General features: G+C 44.2%; 1 protein-coding gene across 3 annotated transcripts in view; it reads left to right on the top strand.

Annotated features, from left to right (window-relative positions):
- LOC124033599 (leucine-rich repeat-containing protein 49-like) overlaps window positions 1-24808 on the top strand; it is a 60535-nt gene that overhangs the window by 28182 nt on the left and 7545 nt on the right. For 2 of the 3 annotated variants that reach the window (XM_046345683.1, XM_046345685.1), the window contains exons 9-17: window positions 939-1000; window positions 8181-8328; window positions 9991-10074; window positions 14227-14304; window positions 14523-14701; window positions 14813-14908; window positions 22253-22487; window positions 22689-22874; window positions 23027-23136. In XM_046345683.1, the coding sequence (XP_046201639.1) occupies window positions 939-1000; window positions 8181-8328; window positions 9991-10074; window positions 14227-14304; window positions 14523-14701; window positions 14813-14908; window positions 22253-22487; window positions 22689-22874; window positions 23027-23136 (1178 nt within the window). The remainder of the gene's footprint in view (window positions 1-938; window positions 1001-8180; window positions 8329-9990; window positions 10075-14226; window positions 14305-14522; window positions 14702-14812; window positions 14909-22252; window positions 22488-22688; window positions 22875-23026; window positions 23137-24808) is intronic. The other variant, XM_046345684.1, reaches the window with a different exon arrangement.

Raw genomic sequence — 24808 nt, 5'->3', positions numbered from 1 at the left:
TGAGTATTGTGGTAGTGTAGAGGGAGCTTATATGGATGGCTACTAGGTTAAGCTCTTGTTGTCTGATGAGAGGCAGAGATACAGGCAGTGCAGGTGGAGGCTGTATGGGCTGACGCAGCGCTTTAAGTACCTCATGGCAGTGTCCACACACACGCACACACACACACGCATCCCAGTGCATGTCATTCATCCTCATAAAAGGCTTCTAAAGTTGCAGCTAATGAGGTTGCCCTGCCCTACGAGGCTGAACACGTCATCCCCACTGCCATCCCCCTGTCCTACTCTCCTGTAGCTGGCTGTGACATTGCCGGTGCCTCTGTGTCTCTCTCATCAACCAGCCAGCCTGCTGGTCCTCCTCACATTCTCCCATCCTCCCCCAGACTCTCTCCTCCATTGATCCTGAAACAGCCTGATGATGAAACAGATTCCATGACATCGGCATCACTGGAGACTTTAATCTATTCCTGTTGAATTCATATTTTGCCCATAACGCTGTCGCCTTCCCTTTGTTTCTTCTGCTGCTGCTGGGCTGTGTCTCTGTGTGTGTCACTGTGTGTGTCACTGTGTGTGTCACTGTGTGTGTCTGTGCCAGTAGCCCCCTCTTTCTTTCTCTCTTTCTCTCTCTCCTATAAGCGGAGTGAGTGAGCAAGCTCCTGCAGCAGGGGATCTCTGCATTAGCGCACTCTGCTCTCCCTCCCCTTCTCCTTGCTCTCCCCCTCCCCTCCCTGTGCAGCCGCGGCAGTGTGCCTGCGCGCGCAGGGCGGATGGTGCTGTATGCCGGAGCTGGGAGCTGCAAGGTGACTGAGGGAATGGAGAGGGATGGGAAGGTCTGAGCCGCGCTGTGACTGTGCAGTGCCCCACCGCTACCACAACTCAAACCCCTCTAGAGCACCCTCTCCTCTCTTCATCCCCCTCTTTCTCTCCCTCTCTTTGTCTAGACAGAGGTGGACCAGCTGCCCTGCCTCCAGCGCCTCTTTCTCAGCTGCAACAGCATCACCAGGTAAGATCTGCTGCTACTGCTTAACCCCCTCCTCACCACAGATCTCAGTGCTGGCAGGTTCCCCTCCCAGGCAGCTCCCTATAGCTCAGGGCTGGGCCTGGCCTCTGCTGCAGAGGAGGACCCATACTGTCTCTCTCTTTCTGTCTGAGCACACACTGAATGACTGCTGAGGTGGGCAGTCTCTCCCTTCCCCAGTGGCTAATAACCTACTGTACTGCTGGGGAGGGCAGTCTCTCCCTACCCTCGTGACTAACAACCTACTGTACTGCTGGGTTGCTAAGAGATGGTATGTCGGCGTGTCTCATGAATGGAAAGTCTGTTTTGTTACTGTGGAGGGAGTGTTTTCAAACCCCTGCTCTTTTTTCCTTGTGTGGTTTTTGGCTTTGCCTTTTGCCTCCCTTAGCCTTATATAAACAGTGGAGTTGTCATTGAGTTCATTCAGGAGGACAGAGGCTGAATGCTGAAGTAGCACTGTCTCTGCCTGTGAATACGGTCCTGTGAAGTCCTGATTTAATAAGACAGTGTTGCCAGTCCAGAGGGCCACATTTGACTCCTGATGTAATTAATTTCTCATGGCAGCTCTTGCTAGCCCACTCTGTTTTAGGCAGTAAATAAATAATTAAAACCCTGCCTTGCCCAAACATAAAGCTTATATACAGTTGAAGTCAGAAGTTTACATACACTTAGGTTGGAGTCATTAAAACTTGTTTTTCAACCACTCCACAAATTTCTTGTTAACAAACTATAGTTTTAGCAAGTCGGTTAGGACATCTACTTTGTGCATGACACAAGTCATTTTCCAACAATTATTTACAGACAGATTATTTCACTTATAATTCACTGTATCACAATTCCAGTGGGTCAGAAGTGTACATACACTAAACAGCTTAGAAAATGATGTCATGATTTTAGAAGCTAAGATTGGCTAATTGACATCATTTGAGTCAATTGGAGGTGCCCATGTGGATGTATTTCAATTTCAAGACAATGACCTCAAGCATACTTCCAAAGTTGTGGCAAAATAGCTTAAGGACAACAAAGTCAAGGTATTGTAGTGGCCATCACAAAGCCATGACCTCAATCCCATAGAACATTTGTGGGCAGAACTGAAAAAAACTTGTGCAAGCAAGGAGGCCTACAAACCTGACTCAGTTACACCAGCTCTGTCAGGAGGAATGGGCCAAAATTCTCCCAATTTATTGTGGGAAGCTTCTGGAAGGCTACCCGAAACATTTTACCCAAGTTAAGCAATTTAAAGGCAATGTTGCCAAATACTAATTGAGTTTATGTAAACTTCTGACCCACTGGGATTGTGAAAGAAATAAATTAAATTAAAGCTGAAATAAATAATTCTCTCCACTATTATTCTGACATTTCACATTCTTAAAATAAAGTGGTGATCCTAACTGACCTAAGAAGGGAATTTTTACGAGGATTAAATGTCAGGAATTCTTAAAAACTGAGTCTAAATATATTTGGCTAAGGTGTATGTAAACTTCCGACTTCAACTGTAAATCTAGAAACATGGCAAAATACAACATCTAGTCTAATCTGGTTTGCATTTGATCCTTGAGCCTTTTGATTTAAATCGTCTGAGAAACGTAGGCTACTATAATCATCGCACAGTGAAGTCCTGGTGGATAACATGTGCCTTTATTTGACGTCTGCATAGCTGTAGCTGAGGGAGAAGCCATCCCAGGCTCAGCAAAGCCTTTGGTTGAAGTGATCATTATCACAAATTAGGCCGATCAGAAGTCCTCTCTGTAAACAGTACCCAGAACACAATTTATTTTCATATTTGTGGTGAACCGACTGTACTGTTTACATTACATTTCAATATTTGTCATTGAGCAGACGTTCTTCTTCAGAGTGATTTTTTATTTTTTATATATTTTTTCACCTTTATTTAACCAGGTAGGCAAGTTGAGAACAAGTTCTCATTTACAATTGCGACCTGGCCAAGATAAAGCAAAGCAGTTCAACAGATACAACGACACAGAGTTACACATGGAGTAAAACAAACATACAGTCAATAATACAGTATAAACAAGTCTATATACAATGTGAGCAAATGAGGTGAGAAGGGAGGTAAAGGCAAAAAAGACCATGGTGGCAAAGTAAATACAATATAGCAAGTAAAACGCTGGAATGGTAGTTTTGCGATGGTAGAATGTGCAAAGTAGAAGTAAAAATAATGGGGTGCAAAGGAGCAAAATAAATAAATAAATAAATTAAATACCGTTGGGAAAGAGGTAGTTGTTTGGGCTAAATTATAGGTGGGCTATGTACAGGTGCAGTAATATGTGAGCTGCTCTGACAGTTGGTGCTTAAAGCTAGTGAGGGAGATAAGTGTTTCCAGTTTCAGAGATTTTTGTAGTTCGTTCCAGTCATTGGCAGCAGAGAACTGGAAGGAGAGGCGGCCAAAGAAAGAATTGGTTTTGGGGGTGACTAGAGAGATATACCTGCTGGAGCGTGTGCTACAGGTGGGAGATGCTATGGTGACCAGCGAGCTGAGATAAGGGGGGACTTTACCGAGTTAGGGTCTTGTAGATGACATGGAGCCAGTGGGTTTGGACCCATGACCAGCTCTGAAACCAGATTGCATAGCAGAGAAGGTATGGTGAGATTCAAAATGGTCGGTAATCTGTTTGTTGACTTGGCTTTCGAAGACCTTAGAAAGGCATGGTAGGATAGATATAGGTCTGTAGCAGTTTGGGTCAAGAGTGTCCCCCCCTTTGAAGAGGGGGATGACCGCAGCTGCTTTCCAATCTTTGGGAATCTCAGACGACACGAAAGAGAGGTTGAACAGGCTATTAATAGGGGTGGCAACAATTTCGGCAGATCATTTAGGAAGAAAGGGTCCAGATTGTCTAGCCCGGCTGATTTGTAGGGGTCCAGATTTTGCAGCTCTTTCAGAACATCAGCTGAATGGATTTGGGAGAAGGAGAAATGGGGAAGGCTTGGGTGAGTTGCTGTTGGGGGTGCAGTGCTGTTGACCGGGGTAGGAGTAGCCAGGTGGAAAGCATGGCCAGCCGTAGAAAAATGCTTATTGAAATTCTCAATTATGGTGGATTTATCAGTGGTGACAGTGTTTCCTATCTTCAGTGCAGTGGGCAGCTGGGAGGAGATGTTCTTATTCTCCATGGACTTTACAGTGTCCCAGAACTTTTTTGAGTTAGTGTTGCAGGAAGCAAATTTCTGCTTGAAAAAGCTAGCCTTGGCTTTTCTAACTGCCTGTGTATAATGGTTTCTAGCTTCCCTGAACAGCTGCATATCACGGGGGCTGTTCGATGCTAATGCAGAACGCCATAGGATGTTTTTGTGTTGGTTAAGGGCAGTCAGGTCTGGGGAGAACCAAGGGCTATATCTGTTCCTGGTTCTAAATTTCTTGAATGGGGCATGTTTATTTAAGATATCCAGGCATCCTTTACTGACGGGATGAGATCAATAACCTTCCAGGATACCCCGGCCAGGTCGATTAGAAAGGCCTGCTCGCTGAAGTGTTTCAGGGAGCGTTTTACAGTGATGAGTGGAGGTCGCTTGACCGCCGACCCATTACGGATGCAGGCAATGAGGCAGTGATCGCTGAGATCTTGGTTGAAGACAGCAGAGGTGTATTTAGAGGGGAAGTTGGTTAGGATGATATCTATGAGGGTGCCCGTGTTTAAGGCTTTGGGGAGGTACCTGGTAGATTCATTGATAATTTGTGTGAGATTGAGGGCATCAAGTTTAGATTGTAGGATGGCTGGGGTGTTAAGCATGTTCCAGTTTAGGTTGCCTAGCAGCACGAGCTCTGAAGATAGATGGGGGGGCAATCAGTTCACATATGGTGTCCAGAGCACAGCTGGGGGCAGAGGGTGGTCTATAGCAGGCAGCAACGGTGAGAGACTTGTTTTTAGAGCGGTGGATTTTTAGTAGAAGTTCAAATTGTTTGGGTACAGACCTGGATAGTAGGACAGAACTTTGCAGGCTATCTTTGCAGTAGATTGCAACACCGCCCCCTTTGGCAGTTCTATCTTGTCTGAAAATGTTGTAGTTTGGAATTAAAGCTAGAACATCCGGGTTGGCAGAGTGTGCTAAAGCAGTGAATAGAACAAACTTAGGCAGGAGGCTTCTAATGTTAACATGCATGAAACCAAGGCTATTACGGTTACAGAAGTCGTCAAAAGAGAGCGCCTGGGGAATATGAGTGGAGCTTGGCACTGCAGGGCCTGGATTCACCTCTACATCGCCAGAGGAACATAGTAGGAGTAGAATAAGGGTGCGGCTAAAAGCAATAAGAATTGGTCGTCTAGAACGTCTGGAACAGAGAGTAAAAGGAGGTTTCTGGGGGTGATAAAATAGCATCAAGGTATAATGTACAGACAAAGGTATGATAGGATGTGAATACAGTGGAGGTAAACCTAGGTATTAAGTGATGAAGAGCGAGATATTGTCTCTAGAAACATCATTGAAACCAGGAGATGTCATTGCATGTGTGGGTGGTGGAACTAATAGGTTGGATAAGGTATAGTGAGCAGGACTAGAGGCTCTACAGTGAAATAAGCCAATAAACACTAACCAGAACAGCAATGGACAAGATATATTGACATTAAGGAGAGGCATGCTTAGTCGAGTGATCAAAAGGGTCCGGTGAGTGGAGAGGTTGGTTGGGGGTCACGGCGATTTAGACAGCTAGCCAGGCCATCGGTAGCAAGCTAGCATAGGATGGAGGTCTGTTGTTAGCCACCTCTTGCGTTCCATCAGTAGATTAGTGGGGTTCCGTTTGGTAGAGGGGATTAATCCAAATCACACAACAACAACAAAAATAACAACAATAGATATAGTTATAGAGGCCCAAGAAGAAAACATAATAATAATAAAAATAAATAAATTGTCCGATTGTCTATTCAGATAGCAGCCGGTAAGACAGCTAACAGTTAGCAGGCCGCAGATGGGCGTTCAGGTAACGTCGCGACGGAGGAGCCAGCCGGATCTCCTTCGGCAGTCCAGTTGTGAAGGCCCGGTGGGGCTCCGCGTAGGCAGTAAAACGGGTCCGGATAGGTGACTGCAGCCCAGGAGTGATTGATGGAACTCAGGAGTGATTGACGGAGCTGGCTAGCTCCGGAATAATTGATGTTTGCTCCGGAATCGATGAAAGCCGATAGTCACACAGATAGCAGCTAGCTAGCTGTGAGATCCGGGTATGAATGACCAGAGAGCAGTTGAAATCCAGGGACATGGAGAGAAAAATTGGTCCGGTATGTTCCGTTCCAAGCCGCGCTGCGCCGTACAAAACTGGCGATAGATTTTCGAGCTAAAGGATAGCTGATGACCACAAACCGTGGTTAGCTGAATACTAACGATTTGCCAGTAAAGAACCCAACTAGCTTCTGAACTAGCTTCTGAATTAGCTTCTGGGCTATCTTCTTGTTAGCTCCTGGCTAGCTTCTGGCTAGTTTCTGGCTAGCTTCTTGGAGTTTCTGGCTAGTTTCTTGGAGGATTACAGATTTGAGGTAAATAATACTTTTTTATAAATATAAATTGGTGAGGCGGGTTGCAGGAGAGTGTTTTGAAGATGTGTTGATGGAAAATAAAAATAAAATGTATGTGAAAAAAGTTGTAAATATATATATATATACAGGACACGACAAGACGAGGACAAAAGACGTCTGAACTGCTATGCCATCTTGGTTAGGATTTACAGGAGCAATTAGGATTAGGTGTCTTGCGCAAGGGCACATAGACCAATTATTTTCACCTAGTCAGCTCGAGGATTTGAACCAGCGACCATTCATTCATTGGCCCAATGCTCCTAACCACTAGTTCACCTACCACCCTGTTTAGCCTAGTTATTGTCTTCCCATCTCAAACTCTGTTCACTCAGCCCCAGGCCATGTCTGATGCTTTCAATGCCTTCTTCCACTGCCAGTCCCAGGCCCAATTAGCACGTTTCCATGTTTTATTTTTGTTGAGTTCTGGGCCCTGGGTATTCAAAAAGGGTCTTATGGTAGGAGAGGTAATATTGGATCCATTTTGCCTTAATAATATTATATGGACTAAGGGGACCTGATCCGAGATCAGTATTCCTAATCTGAGACTCTTTGTGAATACGGGCCCTGTTCCCTGGTGGTAGTGTCGATTTATGGATTATAAGGTTAATTCAACAAAAATTGAGTTTGGGGGAGCTTTTGTAAGTGAATTACTCATTATATTAACATATAGTTGCATCAGCGCCTGGTATGGCAACCGCTCGGCATCTGACCATAATGCGCTACAGAGGGTATTGCTTACAGCCCAGTACATCACTGGGGCCAAGCTTCCTGCCATCCAGGACCTATATATTTTTTTTATTTAACCTTTATTTAACTAGGCAAGTCAGTTAAGAACAAATTCCTATTTACCATGACGGCCTACACCGGCCAAACATGAACGACACTGGGCCAATTGTGCTCCGCCCTATGGGACTCCCAATCACGGCCGGTTGTGATACAGCCTGGATTTGAACCAGGGTGTCTGTAGTGACGTCTAAAGCACTGAGATGCAGTGCCTTAGACTGCTGTGCCACTCAGCAGCCCCAAAAATGTCTGAGGAAAGCCCAAAAAATTGTCAAAGACTCCAGTCACCCAAGACATAGACTGTTCTCTCTGCTACCGCACAGCAAGCGGTACTGGAGCGCCAAGTCTAGGTCCAAAAGGCTCCTTAACAGCTTCTACCCCCAAGCCATAAGACTGCTGAACAATTCATTAAATGGCCACCCGGACTATTTGCTTGACCCCCCCCCCCCCCCCCCCCCCCCCCCCCCTTTTGTTTGTACACTGCTGCTACTCGCTGTTTATCATTAATGCATAGTCACTTTACCCCTACCTACATGTACAAATTAACTTGACTAACCTGTACCCCTGCACATTGACTCGGTACCAGTACCCCATGTATATATAGCCACATTATTGTTATTTTAATGTGTTACTTTAATTTTTTTTTTTAACTTTAGTTTATTTAGTAAATATTTTCTTAACTCTATTTTCTTAAAACTGCATTGTTGGTTAAGTGCTTGTAAGTAAGCATTTTACGGTAAAGTCTACACCTGTTGTATTTGGCGCATGTGACAAACAAAGTTAGATTTGATTTGATATAGTATTTGTCCCATTGATAGTTGTTTATGACCTGTGTGGTGTGTGTTTTCTCACTCTGTGTGTAGTTTTGATGAGCTAGCCTGCCTGGGAGAGTCCTGCTCCCTTTCTGAGCTCACCCTGGATGGGAACCCAGTAGCCCTGGAGACATGGTACAAGCAGGCCGCCTTGCGCTGTGTGCTTCAACTCAGACAGCTGGACATGAAACGTGTCACGGTAAGACATACACTCGGTGTGTGTCTGTATCCTTGTATGTGGTTGAGTTTGCGTGGCTGTGGTTGTGTTTTTGTGTGTATTTTCAGTAGTCATGCAAGGCATAACAACATATTGGCTTGTAAATACTGCATGTTGGCCTTGGCTTGTAAATACTACAAGGATTCTGTAAAGCAACACTTTATAGAATCCTTGACACTACCACATGCTTGATATCCATAGGCATAAAAGCAGAATTGCCTGTCAAACATGATGTCATTGTATTCACAATACATACGAGACACTTGAGTTCAGAGGTTCATGCATTTGAAAGCTATTAAGCAGTCAGACAACACCCAGGTCTGAGCTTGTAGGCTACATGAACCCTGAGGTACCACACACACACCTTGCCCTTAGAATATGGAGGAATGGCCCTGCAGCCAATAGGATGGGCAAGTCCTCCTGAGATCAGAATCACAATCTGATTTGTACAACTTTCCACAGATGAGCACTGACTGGTAGTAACATAGTTTGAGATATAACATACTTGCTGTCAGTGCCAAGGCAGGCAGATATAATGTATGAGTAAAATAAGGGTTAAAGCTGGCTGCAGATGTGAATATAATCAATAGATGCCAAGAAATGGTTACCGTTGCTCCTTGTGGGATATCTGTGTCAACACAACAGACTGGGTTTGTTCAGGGGGAAATTAACAGTGTTAATGACCAAAGATTTTCAGTGTTATTTCACCTGATGTTCTAGTCTACTAATTAGTGGGAAAGGATGACAATGCATTATTGATACTATTACAAATAGCCTAGTTGTGAGAGCACTTAAGGTCCTCTACTCAAACTGATTTGAGCCCTTATTGCATGGAACTTCCTTCCATCTCATATTGCTCAAATAAACAGCAAACCTGGTTTTAAAAAACAGATAAAGCAACACCTCGCGGCACAACGCCTCTCCTCTATTTGACCTAGATAGTTTGTGTGTATGCATTGATATGTAGTTTACCTGTGCCTTTAAATTTTTTTTTATGTAGCTCTGTCCTTGAGCTGTTCTTGTCTATTGATATTCTGTATTATGTCATTCTGTATTATGTTTGATGCTTTGTGTGGACCCCAGGAAGAGTAGCTGCTGCTTTTGCAACAGCTAATGGGGATCCTAATAAAATAGAAAAATACAACATTTCACATACTGATTTAACTTTTTTATTACAAAGTATTTTTGCTAAAAGACCTTCCCTTATAGCAAAAACATTTTGCAAAGGGTATGAAAGATAGCGCTTTGATTCTGGAGCCATTGCAGCATTTTGAGTGAACCATATCAAGGAATCCTTTCTCAGCCGAATCGTCACAGAGTAGCCAGCGCTAAACATCCCCTAGAGCTAAGCTGGCAGTCTCAGATTGTCTCTGCTGGTGCATTGCATGCTGGGAGCTCTGCCTGGCACACCCAAACAGCTGGGCTCAGTTCAGATGAGGCTGCAGCCGAATATCAGACAGACAGATTATCCTGTGATGCAGCAGGAGATGCTGCCTCTCCAACTGGTCCTTCCTGCAGAGGGAAAACCTGCAGCTGACATAATATACATTATTCTGACTGTGCCTCTGTCTCATGTTGAATAATTCAGTCTTGTCCATGAATGGAGCGACACCCTGATTGTGATATTGACCCTCTTTTCTGCAGGAGGAGGAGAGACGTATGGCCTGCGTCACGGCCCGGAAGGAGGATGAGAAGAAGAGGGAGAGTCACAAGCAGGCCATGCACAAGGTACCTGACTTTCCCTATGTTGACTCTGTCCATATTTGTGTTTAACATACTGTACTATACTGTTACTATCGCAGATATCTCGCCATGTTGACTGACCAATATATACTTCTGCTCTGACATCAAACTGATGTTAGCTGGTAGATTGTCACATAAGAGGCCAATTTCCACAATTATAAAATAGAATCCAAATAATGTCACAGGTCAGTGATAAGGACTGAGCAGACTAGCTGGTGAGAGTTTCAGTCATTAACCTAATATTTCAAATATTTTGTGGCTTTTAATGTGTAATATAAGCTTTTCTGACGGATGCATGTCAACAACATAATGAAGCCATACAGATGTAATTTGTGGAAAGTAATTATTTGGACATTAACCAAACTCCTTGGCCCACAATGCTGTTTGTTAAAACGTTTTTACCTCCAGAACATTTCCTGTTTATTCATATTGTCGTGTCTTTACTATCATTAACTGAAGACTGATAGTGTTTATCAAAGATTATCTGTAATTAGTTATTACGAAATCAACTTATTAATCACGTAACTAATTAACTAGGAAGTTGGGGCACCAAGGAAAAATATTCAGATTACAAAGTTATCATTTCCTAAAATAACTATTCAGATATTTTATCTGATCAATTAGTCTTCGAATGAATGAATGATTTACTTTACCTCACGTTAGTCTCATTGGTTATCTACACGAACCCAGTCTTCACTATGAGTCATCCATACATCAATTGTCTTAAATCATTTATTTATTACTAACTAAGTAATTCACAGAAATGCATAAACAAACAGGGTAAATGTGGTTACATGAAATTATAGGAGAATGTGCCCTAGTGGGCTAAACCGGCATGTCGGCATGTTAGACAAAAGGGGAAGTGGGATTCGACTAAGAAGTCACTACAGAGTGATAATTATAACAATTGAAATGCTAATCCTTTGCACATGAACGCTCACTCATTCGGGAACAATTGCAATTAATATATTTATTTACGCTCAGTGTGACGTCTTGATCGCTGGTGAAAAGTTCATTCATTTTGTAGAATTGTCCGTCTCTCTCCCTCTCTCTCTCGGGTTGTAGTTAGAGGGGATTGTTCAGAATGGCATTCGTTATACAATTGATGGTTCGGTGGTTGTTTTTCTTCTTGTTCAATGATACCGAATTCCTAGCTGCAGACTAGTAATTAATATTCTTATTCTGTCGGTATCAATAGTCTAAGAGTTTAACCACGTAGTATGGTTAAAAGATTTAGCAATGGTCTACAACCTTTGTCCTCCTAATGGAGAAAAACATGGTCTGCAACCTTTAGCCATCTCGTAATTGAGGTAAGCTCGGTCTGCTGATCGAAAACCCGAGTGGGGTTTTTATTTGGAAGGCCCGAAGAGGGCTGTCCCAGGATGTCTGACCCTAACTGGGCTCAGGGGCGGTCCTCTGATTTAGTTCAAATCAAAAGGGAATTGTATTTTTCTTCATTAAAGATCATATTACACAATTATACAAACAGTATCATACTCACTCATTGATCTTATGCAACAATTAGATGTAAACCTCATATATGAGGCTATTATATAAACTGTGTTATGGTAATGTGCCACACCGTCTACCATGAGCTTCCCCAAGTTGTGACAAATGGACCAGTTCGTAGCTGGACTCTTCACCGATCTTTTATACTTTCTCCGGAACATGAAATTTGTTCGTACCTCAAGTTCTGTGAGGTGGAAGGAATTCCTTTGTTCTCCATGAAAATCTACTCTCTCTATACTGTGTGTCCATGAGGAGATTCTCAGGAATTTACGACGTCTCTCTGACCACAGCAACCTAGTTGTAGGAGGAAAGGGGGAGGCAGGGAGAGGGGGATGGGCTTGCTATAACCATAGAGGCCAATGTCATGACAATATGAAGAGCCAAAACTAGTCAAAATATGAACATGCTTATCGTCTGCTAGCCATTAAGGTTTATAATGAATACAATAGGATGTTAGGTGTGCTGTTGTTAAAACTCATTGCACATGTAACATACACTGCATAACCCCTTGTAGACAGTGGATGACTAATGTTGTGGGAGTTAGACTATAAGTGCATTGTTTAAGGAGAGGGCAGTTTTTGATGTTGAACAATGTATCAAATCATGTATATCAACATGTTTGATATGCTGTCATATGTCTGTAAGCAATTTCTGTTGATGCTGAGGTCCCGGTAAGCAGTTATCTCAGATGATACCCAAAGCGCTCTGAGGGTTGCTCCTCAATGGCCACTTAATTCTTAACTACTTGAAATGCACTGTGGTGTTCGGTTGTCATGTAAAGAGGAATCATCTGCTTTGCATTAACCGCCCAACCATGAGTTGATCAATGGGAGCATTATAGTAGGGAGATGAAGAAAAGCCAAGGCTAGATAAAGGCTCAACCCACTATACCCCAGTAACCCTGCATTTATGTGGCTTGGCTTGGTGTCTTCTGTTTTTTTTTTTTTTTCAAATGTTTAGATTTTAACAGTTACGTTTCCACGGGGGCTAAAATAACAGTGACTGTTGCTACAATTCTCAAAGTTTTTCAATCCACTTCAATAGTCATTTGTCTTTTTCCTCCATGATCTTTTCCCTAACTGTTTTAACTACAGGGTTTCTAAGTGCTCAGTTCCTCTTGTAGAATATCAGATCCCACCAACCTTTGTTTGAGGCTGGTTATGATTTCAGTTCAAAACATGCTTGTTCAATCATTGTGTATCTGTACTTTACTGTAGGTGCTAGAGAATGCATACTGTACTGTATCTATACTGAACAAAAATATAAACACAACATGCAACAATTTCTACAATTTAACTGAGTTACAATTCATATAAGGAAATCAGTCGATTTAAATAAATTCATTGGACCCTAATCTATGGATTTCACATGACTGGGCAGGGGCGCATCCATGGGTGGGCCTGTGAGGGCATAGGCCCACCCACTAGGGAGCCAGTCACACGCACTGGGGAGCCAGGCCCAGCCAATCAGAATGAGTTTTTCCCCAGAAAATGGCTTTATTACAGACAGAAATACTCCTCCGTTTTTTTATCTGTCCGACCGGCTGGTCTCAGCCGAATGTGTAGGTCCTGGCCTGGCGTAGTTAAATGTGGTCAGCAATTGTGAGGCCGGTTGAATGTACTGACATATTCTCTAAAACGACGTTAGAGACGGCTTATGAACATTCAATTCTTTGGAAACAGCTCTGGTGGACATTGCTGCATGTCAATTGCATGCTCCCTCAAAACTTAAGACATCTGTGGCATTGTGTTGTGTGACAAAACTGCACATTTTACAGTGACCTTTTATTGTCCCCAGCATAAGGTGCACGTGTGTAATGATCATGCTGTTTAATCAGCTTCTTGATATGCTACACCTGTCAGGAGGATGGATTATCTTGGCAAATGAGAAATGCTCCCCAACAGGGATGTAAACAAATGTGAGAGAAATAAGCCTTTTGTGCGTATGGAACCTTTTCTGGGATCTTTTATTTCAGATCATGAAACATGGGACCAACACTTTACATTTTTGTTCATTATATACTGTATATTGATGTGTGTGTTCCTGCCTTACTGCTGCTTTTAATGATCCATACTGAGAGATCAGAAAGGGTTCTGAAGGAAGTTTAATTGCCTCTGTGTAATCCAATTGAGCTAGTTGAGGAATGCTCTGTGAGGGTTCATGTAGTCTCAGAATTATCGACTATCAATCCTCTTTGCCAGCTGTCCCCTGTGTGTGGGAGTGGAGCATTCCATTCCATACATGTGCGTATCAAAACTGAACTGAATAAAGGCAAATATATTATGAAATCGAAAGAGAAAGAGAGAGAGAGAGAGAGCTGCATTCTTCCTTGTTGCAGGGTGGGGGTGGCACAGAAGTATTGCTGCTGCCTCTGCTACAGTCAACACGGTTTCAGCTGCCGCAGTAATGCTGAGGCAGTTGTTGAGAGATATGGGGCATATACAGTACAGCACACACAAATTGTACCTTGTTATTAGAGACAAAGCCTTTGTAACTATGGGAGACTAGGTATTGGTAAGATAGGCATGTTTGTAAGTAATGTAAGCTAAGTGACAGTCTATCAGTTAGAATAACATTTGAAGTTTTCATTTTTGAAGATAAACAGTACATGTGTATTTGTGTTCATAGAGTCCTGCTCATGTTGTGCCTCAGCAGTTCTACACTCAACTTGGGCTCAAGTCTCAGGACTCCTCAGTGACAAGCAAGGCAGGTGGAATATCTTTGTCTGTAGGCTGAAGCAGGAGAGAGATAGTCAGTTTCATAATATCATCCTGTCCTCTGTGTGCCCTGCTGAGGACCAATACCAACTGAACCCTGCTCTGTTCCCTGTGTGCGCACGTGTATGTATGTGTGTGTGTGTGCATGCATGTGTGTGCGTGTGATCGTGTGTGGGCCTGTCTGCGTGCGTTTATGTGTGTGTGCAGGAGAAGCGGCGTCTGGCCATCCGTAATGCAGCACTGCAGTGGGAGGGGGTCAGGGCCTGCCTGGAGCTTCCGGCTCAGAACGGAGCCAAGGAGGAAATCAGCCCTGAGGCAAGCCCCGCCCACAGCCCAGCCCAGACCAATGGCCTTGCACTGGAACCTTCTCCAGATGAGCAGCTCAGGTTAGGGGGGAGGGGCCATGCATAGGGGTTGCACTTTGGGCTCTGGAAGACAGTAGTTATGGTTGCAGGACTGTTATAGAGGTATACATAATATGTTTTCTGTTCTGCCAGACGGGTGAGTCCGGTGTCGGCTCTGGACAGGCCAACAGGGGGCAGTGAGACCCGGATACGCTCCACCAGTCGCCCCAACAGTCCTCGAGACCCCAAGTTGGTACTACACCACATCCAGGAATACATACACATCACAGGAGGTTGGTGATGGTAATGGCTGGAACGGCATTGGTGGAATGGTATCAAATACATCAATCACATGGTTTCCAGGTGTTTGATGCCATTCCATTTCCTCTATTCCAGCCATTATTATGAGCCGTCCTCCCCTCAGCAGCCTCTACTGATACGCATACTCACAGGGGATAGGATATTGGAATGTAAACATTCTTCCAATGCAAGAAAACATGGTCCCGTTATAATTGTTCACACATTATAATTATTTCAAGTTTAGCCAATAAAACCATTCCATTCACTCCATTCCAGCCATTATTATGAGCCGTCCTCCCTTCACCAGCCTCCTGTGGACTGTCTACACTATAAACTAGCATACAAAAGGATATCCCTTTTCTATAACGGTTCTCTCCATAGAGACATGGTTCCCTCTGCTTTACACACTCAACATTTCACCTTTGTTTCACCCCCTAACACTCGTTAGTCGTTACTCTGAGGGTTTTCATAAAACTGCACAGGGCCCCATTACTTAGCTAGCTAATTTTATTGTGAGGGTTAGAGGGTGAGACCTTCACTCTGTGTCATTGCCTTGTTCTCCATATGGCCATTCCCCCAGCCTGGCCTGGCCTGGCCTGGCCTGACCAGGCTTAGCCCCCGTGCTGCAGGCCCTAACTCCTCCTGGAGGGACTGTATACCAGGCCTGTGAGTTATAAGGGGTCAGGCTGAGATGGACACTGTGGCTGTGTCAACCACTATTATTACATGTTGCTTTCTTGCTCCAGGATATAAAAATGTCCCGGAAGCGCAATCCTTCATGGCCCTAATTCACTTATAGGCTCACTTATAGCAGTTTGTATCGCAAAAGGGGCCAAGGCTAGGGCTCAAGTGATTCACCATACGGTGTGGTCTGCTTATGTGTAAACTTAACCGTTTTTTTTATTGTTGTGCACAATTGTTGTGCGCAATCCAATAGGATAAAAGAGAAGAACCATTTTATCTATAACCGCTGTAAAAACAGTACTGTCCTTTGTCTAAGTGCAGTTTGTCAGCTCTCTGTCTGTTTCATGTAGTTGAGGTATGTTTGTGATGCTTGGTATTCACTCCTTTGGGTGTCTTACAGTAGATATTTTCCAGTAAATATGCCCATGGGAATATTCCTATTCCTGAAGGTATAAAAGAGGAGATGATAGATGGACTGAGCAGTGATTTATAGATGTGATGTTCTACAGGTATGACCCTCTGTCATCCCATGGTAAGGGATTACCAGCCTCTGTGGAGGTGTGAATTTGTGAAAACTCCATGAAGTTAACAATCAATGCATGAATGATTTGCTTTATCTCTGGATTGATAGTCTGTCTTGATCCGGTATATTCCTCCTTAATCCTCAAAGACAGACAGGGTTCTTCATTCCCACACGCTGGGCAGAGCTGCAGAGCTGGGCCTGTCTCTCTCTGTCCTCCACATCTGGTTCTGATCTGGGACTGGGGAGGGGGGCAGGGGGAGCAGGGGGACCCCCTGGTGTGGAGGGTTTTCCTCTCTGAGAGATGAAGGGCCTGGAGGCTGCCCTCTGCTTTTTCCCCACATTGCTTCTGAGAAAGAATAACCGCTGGCGTCCGCATAATTAGATCCAATAGTTCTGGATATGCTATGTGTTGCTCCCTGGGTGTGACCGGCAATGTTCACATTCATCACAGAAAATCAGCGTGGGACAGTTCACACGTTACTGCTGCTGCCATATGAAGACACATGGATCATCGTCTTTGTTTGAGCACGTGAGAGAGGGCCAGCTAAAGTCCTGCTGAATAATTAACAACCACATAAACATGAATAGATGTGATGGAGCAATCTTCAGGTTAGTGGAATCGTTTGATTTCACTTCCCTTGAGAAACTAGCTTAAAGGACTGTGCCCATTGAAAGTCATGCACCTCGTAATTTCAGAACACTTGTCACACAGAGGCATGAACCTTGGTTAACCTTGTGCAATTATACCTAGTTGGCTAGAATTGGTGTATTTATGCTGTAGGTGTTTATCAGTATAGTCAATGGCCTTTTCAAGCTCCCCTTTCCACACCAAGCTGGAGTGGTAGATGATATGGGTTGACTGAAATGGGCCCCTGCCCCTCAGCAGGTAAAGGGAAACGTGATGTCATCTCTGTTTGTCATTAGCAGCCCGACCCGAGCTGGAGAAGAATTAAGACAGGAGCAAATGTTGACAGTGCATTTAGAATGGAGGAAGGAGGGAACCCCTTTTAGTGTGTTGGGATGAGAGATGGAATAGGAGAATGGTTGTCTCTGTGAGTGCTTAGTGAATTCGTGTGTGTGTGTGTGTGTGTGTGTGTGTGTGTGTGTGTGTGTGTGTGTGTGTGTGTGTGTGTGTGTGTGTGTGTGTGTGTGTGTGTGTGTGTGTGTGTGTGTGTGTGTGTGTGTGTGTGTGTGTGTGTGTGTGTGTGTGCAGGAACAAGCTTGCGTGTGTGTGTGTGTGAGCGTGCGTGCGTGCAAGAACAAGCTTGCGTGTCTCTGTGTGTGTGTGTGTGTGCCCGTCCGACTGCTGGATAGTAGCCTCTTTTTTATATTACTTTGTGAGCAGACTAGAGGAAGATTTATTAATTCTCTGTTCCCTTGAGATATGACAGGAGGGAAGAGTTATTACCCAGAAATCCAATATTGGGGCTGGCCAGAGAGTTAGAGAGGAGACATCAGTGCCCACATGCTATGTATATATTCATTAATACAGCGGCATGCTGGGTCTCCAAGCAGGTGGAGGGGCAAGCACATCAATCTTTAAGTTCTACTTATGATGAGAGAAGGAAGTGTGGGAATGAGCGAGAGAAGAGAGAAGTGATGAGAGAAGTGTGGGAATGAGCGAGAGAAGAGAGAAGTGATGAGAGAAGGAAGTGTGGGAATGAGCGAGAGAAGAGAGAAGTGATGAGAGAAGTGTGGGAATGAGAGAGAAGAGAGAAGTGATGAGAGAAGTGTGGGAATGAGCGAGAGAAGAGAGAAGTGATGAGAGAAGTGTGGGAATGAGCGAGAGAAGAGAGAAGTGATGAGAGAAGTGTGGGAATGAGCGAGAGAGAGAAGAGAGAAGTGATGAGATGAGAGAAGTGTGGGAATGAGCGAGAGAAGAGAGAAGTGATGAGAGAAGTGTGGGAATGAGCGAGAGAAGAGAGAAGTGATGAGAGAAGTGTGGGAATGAGCGAGAGAAGAGAGAAGTGATGAGAGAAGTGTGGGAATGAGCGAGAGAAGAGAGAAGTGATGAGAGAAGTGTGGGAATGAGCGAGAGAATCTGATGCCACCACCACTCAGAAACACTTCAATAAACCAGAACACTTCATTTAATAAATGTTACATCTACATCATGCCATAGACACAGAAATAGCCTGGTTCCAGATCTGTGTCTACATCATGCCATAGACACAGAAATAGCCTGGTTCCAGATCTGTGTCTACATCATGCCATAGACACAGAAATAGCCTGGTTCCAGATCTGTGTCTACATCATGCCATAGACACAGAAATAGTCTGGTTCCAGATCTGTGTCTACATCATGCCATAGACACAGAAATAGCCTGGTTCCAGATCTGTGTCTACATCATGCCAAATATACACAGAAATAGTCTGGTTCCAGATCTGTGTCTACATCATGCCATAGACACAGAAATAGCCTGGTTCGAGATCTGTGTCTACATCATGTCAAAGATACACAGAAATAGCCTGGTTCCAGATCTGTGTCTACATCATGCCAAATATACACAGAAATAGCCTGGTTCCAGATCTGTGTCTACATCATGCCATAGACACAGAAATAGCCTGGTTCGAGATCTGTGTCTACATCATGTCAAAGATACACAGAAATAGTCTGGTTCCAGATCTGTGTCTACATCATGCCATAGACACAGAAATAGTCTGGTTCCAGATCTGTGTCTACATCATGTCAAATATACACAGAAATAGCCTGGTTCCAAATCTGTGTCTACATCATGCCATAGACACAGAAATAGTCTGGTTCCAGATCTGTGTCTACATCATGCCAAATATACACAGAAATAGCCTGGTTCCAGATCTGTGTCTACATCATTTTTATTTATTTTACCTATATTTAACTTGGCATGAACAAAGAACAAATTCTTATTTTCAATGACGGCTTAGGAGCAGTGGGTTAACTGCCTTGTTCAGGGGCAGAAAGACAGATTTTCGGCTACAAGTCCAACGCTCTAACCACTAGGCTACCTATCATGCCAAAGATACACCGAATTACCCTGGTTCCAGATCTGTGTCTACATCATGCCAGGAGAGATATACAGAAATACCCTGGTTCCAGATCTGTGTCTATATTGCTTTGTTGCAGACACTGTACAGATCTGCTACCATGCTAATAGAGAAATTGCTTGAACAATTTTATTTTTCATTCAGTTTAGAAAATGTTGAAAGGTTCTTCTCACATCATGATAAGCTAAATAACCATGTTTCTTATGTGGTGCTATCATACTGTAGCTAGACAATTGGAGACACATGTAGGCTCATTTAATACATGTCAAATTGATGGGTTATAGCTGCTCTGAAATGACAGACATAGTTTTGAAGCTCCTGCTGGATTAGGTCCAGATAATTGCATTTTTGTTCAGAGCTGCTGAACACATCAGGAAATGTTTTCCACAGTGAGACTTTCCTCAGTTTGATCATCTTTGTGTCTCCTCTTCCTCCAAGAGGCTATGAGGGCACAAAGAGTTTCAGGAGGGGATTTGGAGGCACCTGGCAGTCTATCAAGAGTGATTACCAGGAACAATACATGACAGAGTGCAGAGTGGGCTGATGGCATGCTTCCAGACTTCCCCAGAAAGGGATGAAAAGTTACCATCACTCTTCTTTACTCTATCTACATATTACCCAGTCTCCTTTCTCTCTATCTACATATTACCCAGTCTCCTTTCTCTCTCTCTCTCTCTCTCTCTCTCTCTCTCTCTCTCTCTCTCTCTCTCTCTCTCTCTCTCTCTCTCTCTCTCTCTCTCTCTCTCTCTCTCTCTCTCTCTCTTTGTCTCTCTCACTTTCTCTGTCTATCTATCTCTCTCTATCTGTCTCTGTCTGTCTGTCCAACTGCTTTTGATTTAGTACCTTTGGCAAAGCCACCTGTCCTGAAGATTAGCACCGTCTTTCACTGACTGGTGCCTGTCCGCTCTGCTCCGTGGGTCTCCCTGTGTGTGTGTGTGTGTGTGTGTGTGTGTGTGTGTGTGTGTGTGTGTGTGTGTGTGTGTGTGTGTGTGTGTGTGTGTGTGTGTGTGTGTGTGTGTGTGTGTGTGTGTGTGTGTGTGTGTGTGTGTGTGTGCGTGCGTGCGTGCGTGCGTGCGTGAGGCCAGTAGTACCCCCTTGCTCTTACATCACCCGTCGTCATTCCTTGCCTGCCCCTCGGTGTCAGATGCTGCGCTTCTCTGAAACGCGACACTGTTTGATTAATATTGGGTTTTACACCCACTGCGTTGTGGGTTGTATGTAGATAGCAACACGGCCTGCTAGAAAAAATTGAGTCGGACGCTACTCTGTCAGTCACTGCTGGATTCTTTGATGCGGCTCGTACTAAATGTTACGATTATTCAGAGGTTGTGTTTATTAGCTAATGTAATTCCTGGGTCGTTTTGTTAAGGTTGGGTTTTCTCCCAGGTTGTTAAAACTCTGAGGGGAAATGGAGTATTACAGCAGGCGTTAATGACTGAGCTCTGAGGCAGCCATGGGCAGTTCACTGACTCTCACACACACACACGCACGCACGCACGCACGCACGCAAAAACACGCACGCATGCATGCATAGACACGCATACATTAGCACACACACACACACACACACACACACACACACACACACACACACACACACACACACACACACACACACACACACACACACACACACACACACACACACACACACACACACACACACACACACACACACACACACACACACACACACACACACACGAGATCCTATAGAGAGACAGTAGTCATGGTGGCCTTAACACGGCTTAACACTGTAGCTATGTGACCTTTAACCCTGGTGTCCTGAATCTCTCTGGCTCACATTCACCTTTCTTTCTCCTAGGGCTGGAGTCAACTCTAAACCTGTAACCCTGCAGCTTGTTAACAAACTGCTCCCTTGTGCCCCTCTGCAGCCACAGCCTTGATAGTGGTCTTTAGAATGTCCTGTCATGGTTATTACATGATAATCACAAGTCAATCAGATATTTAATCTCTCCTCTGTTCCAATACACCTTCATTTGTACCAGAACCATCCCTGTTCTCTTCAGCCCTCTCTTTCTGGGTCAGCACACCTGTCTGACCATCTTTGTATCATCTCTTCTTCCTGTTCTTGCTCACAGTACAAAGCCTTTCTCACAGGTTCTCAGATCACTCTCCTTGATTCCTCTCTGTTCTTTGTCTCTGCTTACCTGGACAGCATCTTGCCAGGTCTTAGATGCACTGAAAGGGGCCAGCAGACAGAGATATGAGAGGAGGGTAGGAGTCAGTCCTCAGTCCTCTAGAGGGAGAGAAGTGACCTCCAGGGGATCAGGTTTGGTGTGTGACAACAACGATGGCTTTTTAAAGAAGCCTTGTTTCACTCCCCTGACTCTGTAACAATCAGCCCAACAAGACTTGGCCTATAGGATTACAGCTCCAATAGTGTCAGGATTAATCCTCCTTTGTGTTTTCTTTTTCCACGTTCTGCGATGTTACATTCTAAGGGTGTGAAATATGAATAGACTGATTAGGTTGTTGGTGGTTGAACTCTAATGGCTGGTGTGGACTGCTGGTCCGTGGAGCAATATGATCCTCTGGTATGCAGCAGGTCCCCTGAGTGTCAGCAGACTGGGAGGCAGGGAGAGAAGGCAGAGAGACCCAGGGCAGCTAGTGAGGCTCCAACAGGGACAGAGAGATCATGTCTCCCTGAGACTCATCCTGATTCTCTACTCTCACGACTCCTTATCAGGGAAGGGCACTTCAACTGTTGTCACAGAGAATGGAGAGAAATTAGGCAGCATTGAAAGACAAATGTTACATTCACTTAATTCTGATTACCCTGCTCACTCCTGTTTCTCTCCCATCCACTGATTGGCCCACTTCTTCAGACACATGTAAACTAAGATACCTTGTCTTAATGATCCTGGAAACTTGTGACTGAGCCAAGTGGGTGGAGGGTTGGCCAGGTGGGTATTACTTAATGTACCTGGGGAGCCATCATCATGTTTCAAATTACTAAGGGGGGCTGGGCACCCTCCTTAACAAATCAGGTCCCCATCCTCAGGTGTGTGTGCTGACTGTCTGTTGCTCTGTGTGTTCCAGGCTCCTGGAGGCAGGGGGTGTCAACCTGCAGAGCCTCTCCCTGTCAGACAGCCACCTGGCGGAGTTGGATGGGGAAACCCTGCGCCTGTTCGGCCTCGGAGCACTGGAGGCCCTGGAGAGAGGCTGGGGGGTCCAGACTGCAGGAGCCGTCACTGTCATAGCCTTCCGCTACATCCACTTTGATGCGATCGTGCCAACACTGCCACGCATAAGGGTCAAGTTCCCCAACCTATCTGTGAGAACACATTCGCTACAGATTACATACTGTTCAATAAAGAGTATTCTCATTGGCTACTGTGATAGGAATCATATTCTCACCATGGTAACACATGCGCTCTGTTGGAGTTCTAAACTGAGGGTTCTCATTGGCCAATAGGATTCTGATATGGCCACTCATTGACTGGTTTCCTGACTTATTATGGTCTCCTCCATACAGCATCTGATTTTCCTGGAAACCAACGTCAGCCGTCTTCCCCAGCTGGCTGCTCTGGCCCAGGTGAGACGTCTGGACCAGCTGACCATCCACCCAGAGGGGAACCCTGTAGTCAGCCTTTCCCTGTGGAGATCCTTCCTCATCTACCGCCTGCACCACTTCAACCTGCACAAGATCAACAACCTGGAGGTCAGGTCCACCTAAACACTCAGAAAAAATCTACCAACATGTTTTGTCATTCAGCATATTTGTGCTGTAATGTTCTGAACAATGTGTTAGCTGATACCCTTTTCCCCTGTGGGTATGTGAATGCATTTATATTCGGTGTGTGTGTGCATCAGGTGACCATGAATGACATGATCTCTGCAGAGCGTCTGTTTGGGACGCTGGGTCATATCGCTGCCACCGAGACACCACGCTGCCGCCTGCTAGTACTGCTGGAGGAGTCCAGGTGAGCTCCCTACCCACAGCACCTAGTAACTGGCACTAACTGACACACACAGGCCGTCTGAATACCCATACTTGGTATTACATTCCTATTTTAAAAAGTATCCGTCATTTTGAAAATCGAGTCAACTTTAAATGTCCGGATGTCATGCTCTTTTCAGCTTTAACCTCTCTGGGATATGTGGGACGGTAGCGTCCCACCTGGCCAACATCCAGTGAAAATGCAGAGCGCCAAATTCAAATAAATTACTATAAAAATTCAACTTTGATGAAATCACACATTCAATCCAGCCAACGTGTCAGATTTCAAAAATGCTTTACGGCGAAAGCAAACGATGCTATTATCTGAGGATAGCACCCCAGTAAACAAAGAGAGAAAAGCATATTTCAACTCTGCAGGCGCGACACAAAACGCAGAAATAAAAATATAAAAATCATGCCTTACCTTTGACGAGCGTCTTCTGTTGGCACTCCAATATGTCCCATAAACATCACAAATGTTCCTTTTGTTCGATTAATTCCATCGATATATATCCAAAATGTCCATTTATTTGGCGTGTTTGATCCAGAAAAACACCGGTTCCAACTTGTGCAACGTGACTATAAAATATCTCAAATGTTACCTGTAAGCATTGTCCAAACATTTCAAACTACTTTTGTAATGCAACTTTAGGTATTTTTTAACGTAAATAATCAATCAAATTTAAGACGGGATATACTGTGTTCAATACCGGAGGAAAACAATGTGGAGCGTGCTTTCAGGTCACGCGCCTCTAACAAAGAGTACACTTCCCTCGAGCCTCATCCACTTCCCACCTCGAGCCACTTCCCTCGAGCCTCATTCTGAACAATGTTACTTCTTCATTTCTCAAAGGAAAAACCTCAACCAATTTCTAAAGACTGTTGACATCCAGTGGAAGCGATATGAACTGCAGGAAAGTAGATTAGAAATCTGGATTCCCAATGAAAACCCATTGAAAAGAGAGTGACCTAAAAAAATATATATCTGAACGGTTTGTCCTCTGGGTTTTGCCTGCCAAATAAGTTCTGTTATACTTACAGACATGATTCAAACAGTTTTAGAAACTTCAGAGGGTTTTCTATCCAAATAATATGCATATCTTAGCTTCTGGGTCTGAGTAGCAGGCCGTTTACTTTGGACACACTTTTCATCCGTACGTGAAAATACTGCCCCCTGTCCCAAAGAAGTTATTAACAAACTATAGTTTTGGTAAGTCGGTTAGGACATCTACTTTGTGGATGACACAAGTATTTTTCCCAACAATTGTTTACAGACAGATTATTTCACTTATAATTCACTGTATCACAATTCTAGTGGGTCAGAACTTTACATACACTAAGTTGACTGTGCCTTTAAACAGCTTGGAAAATTCCAGAAAATAATGTCATGACTTTAGAAGCTTCTTACAGGCTAATTGACATAATTTGTTCAAATGGAGGTGTACCTGTGGATTTATTTCAAGGCCTACCTTTCACACATCAGTCAGGAAGTTAAAGCTAGGTTGAAAAGGGGTCTTCCAAATGGACAATGACCCCAAGCATACTTCCTAAATTGTGGCAAAATGGCTTAAGGCCAACAAAGTCAAGGTATTGGAGTGGCCATCTCAAGCCCTGACCTCAATCCCATAGAACATTTATGGGCAGAACTGAAAAGC

This window comes from Oncorhynchus gorbuscha, linkage group LG04, assembly GCF_021184085.1.
Source record: "Oncorhynchus gorbuscha isolate QuinsamMale2020 ecotype Even-year linkage group LG04, OgorEven_v1.0, whole genome shotgun sequence".
NCBI classification, from domain to species: domain Eukaryota; kingdom Metazoa; phylum Chordata; class Actinopteri; order Salmoniformes; family Salmonidae; genus Oncorhynchus; species Oncorhynchus gorbuscha.
Note: the sequence above shows the minus strand (reverse complement) of the source record. Positions and strands in the feature narration are given on the sequence as shown.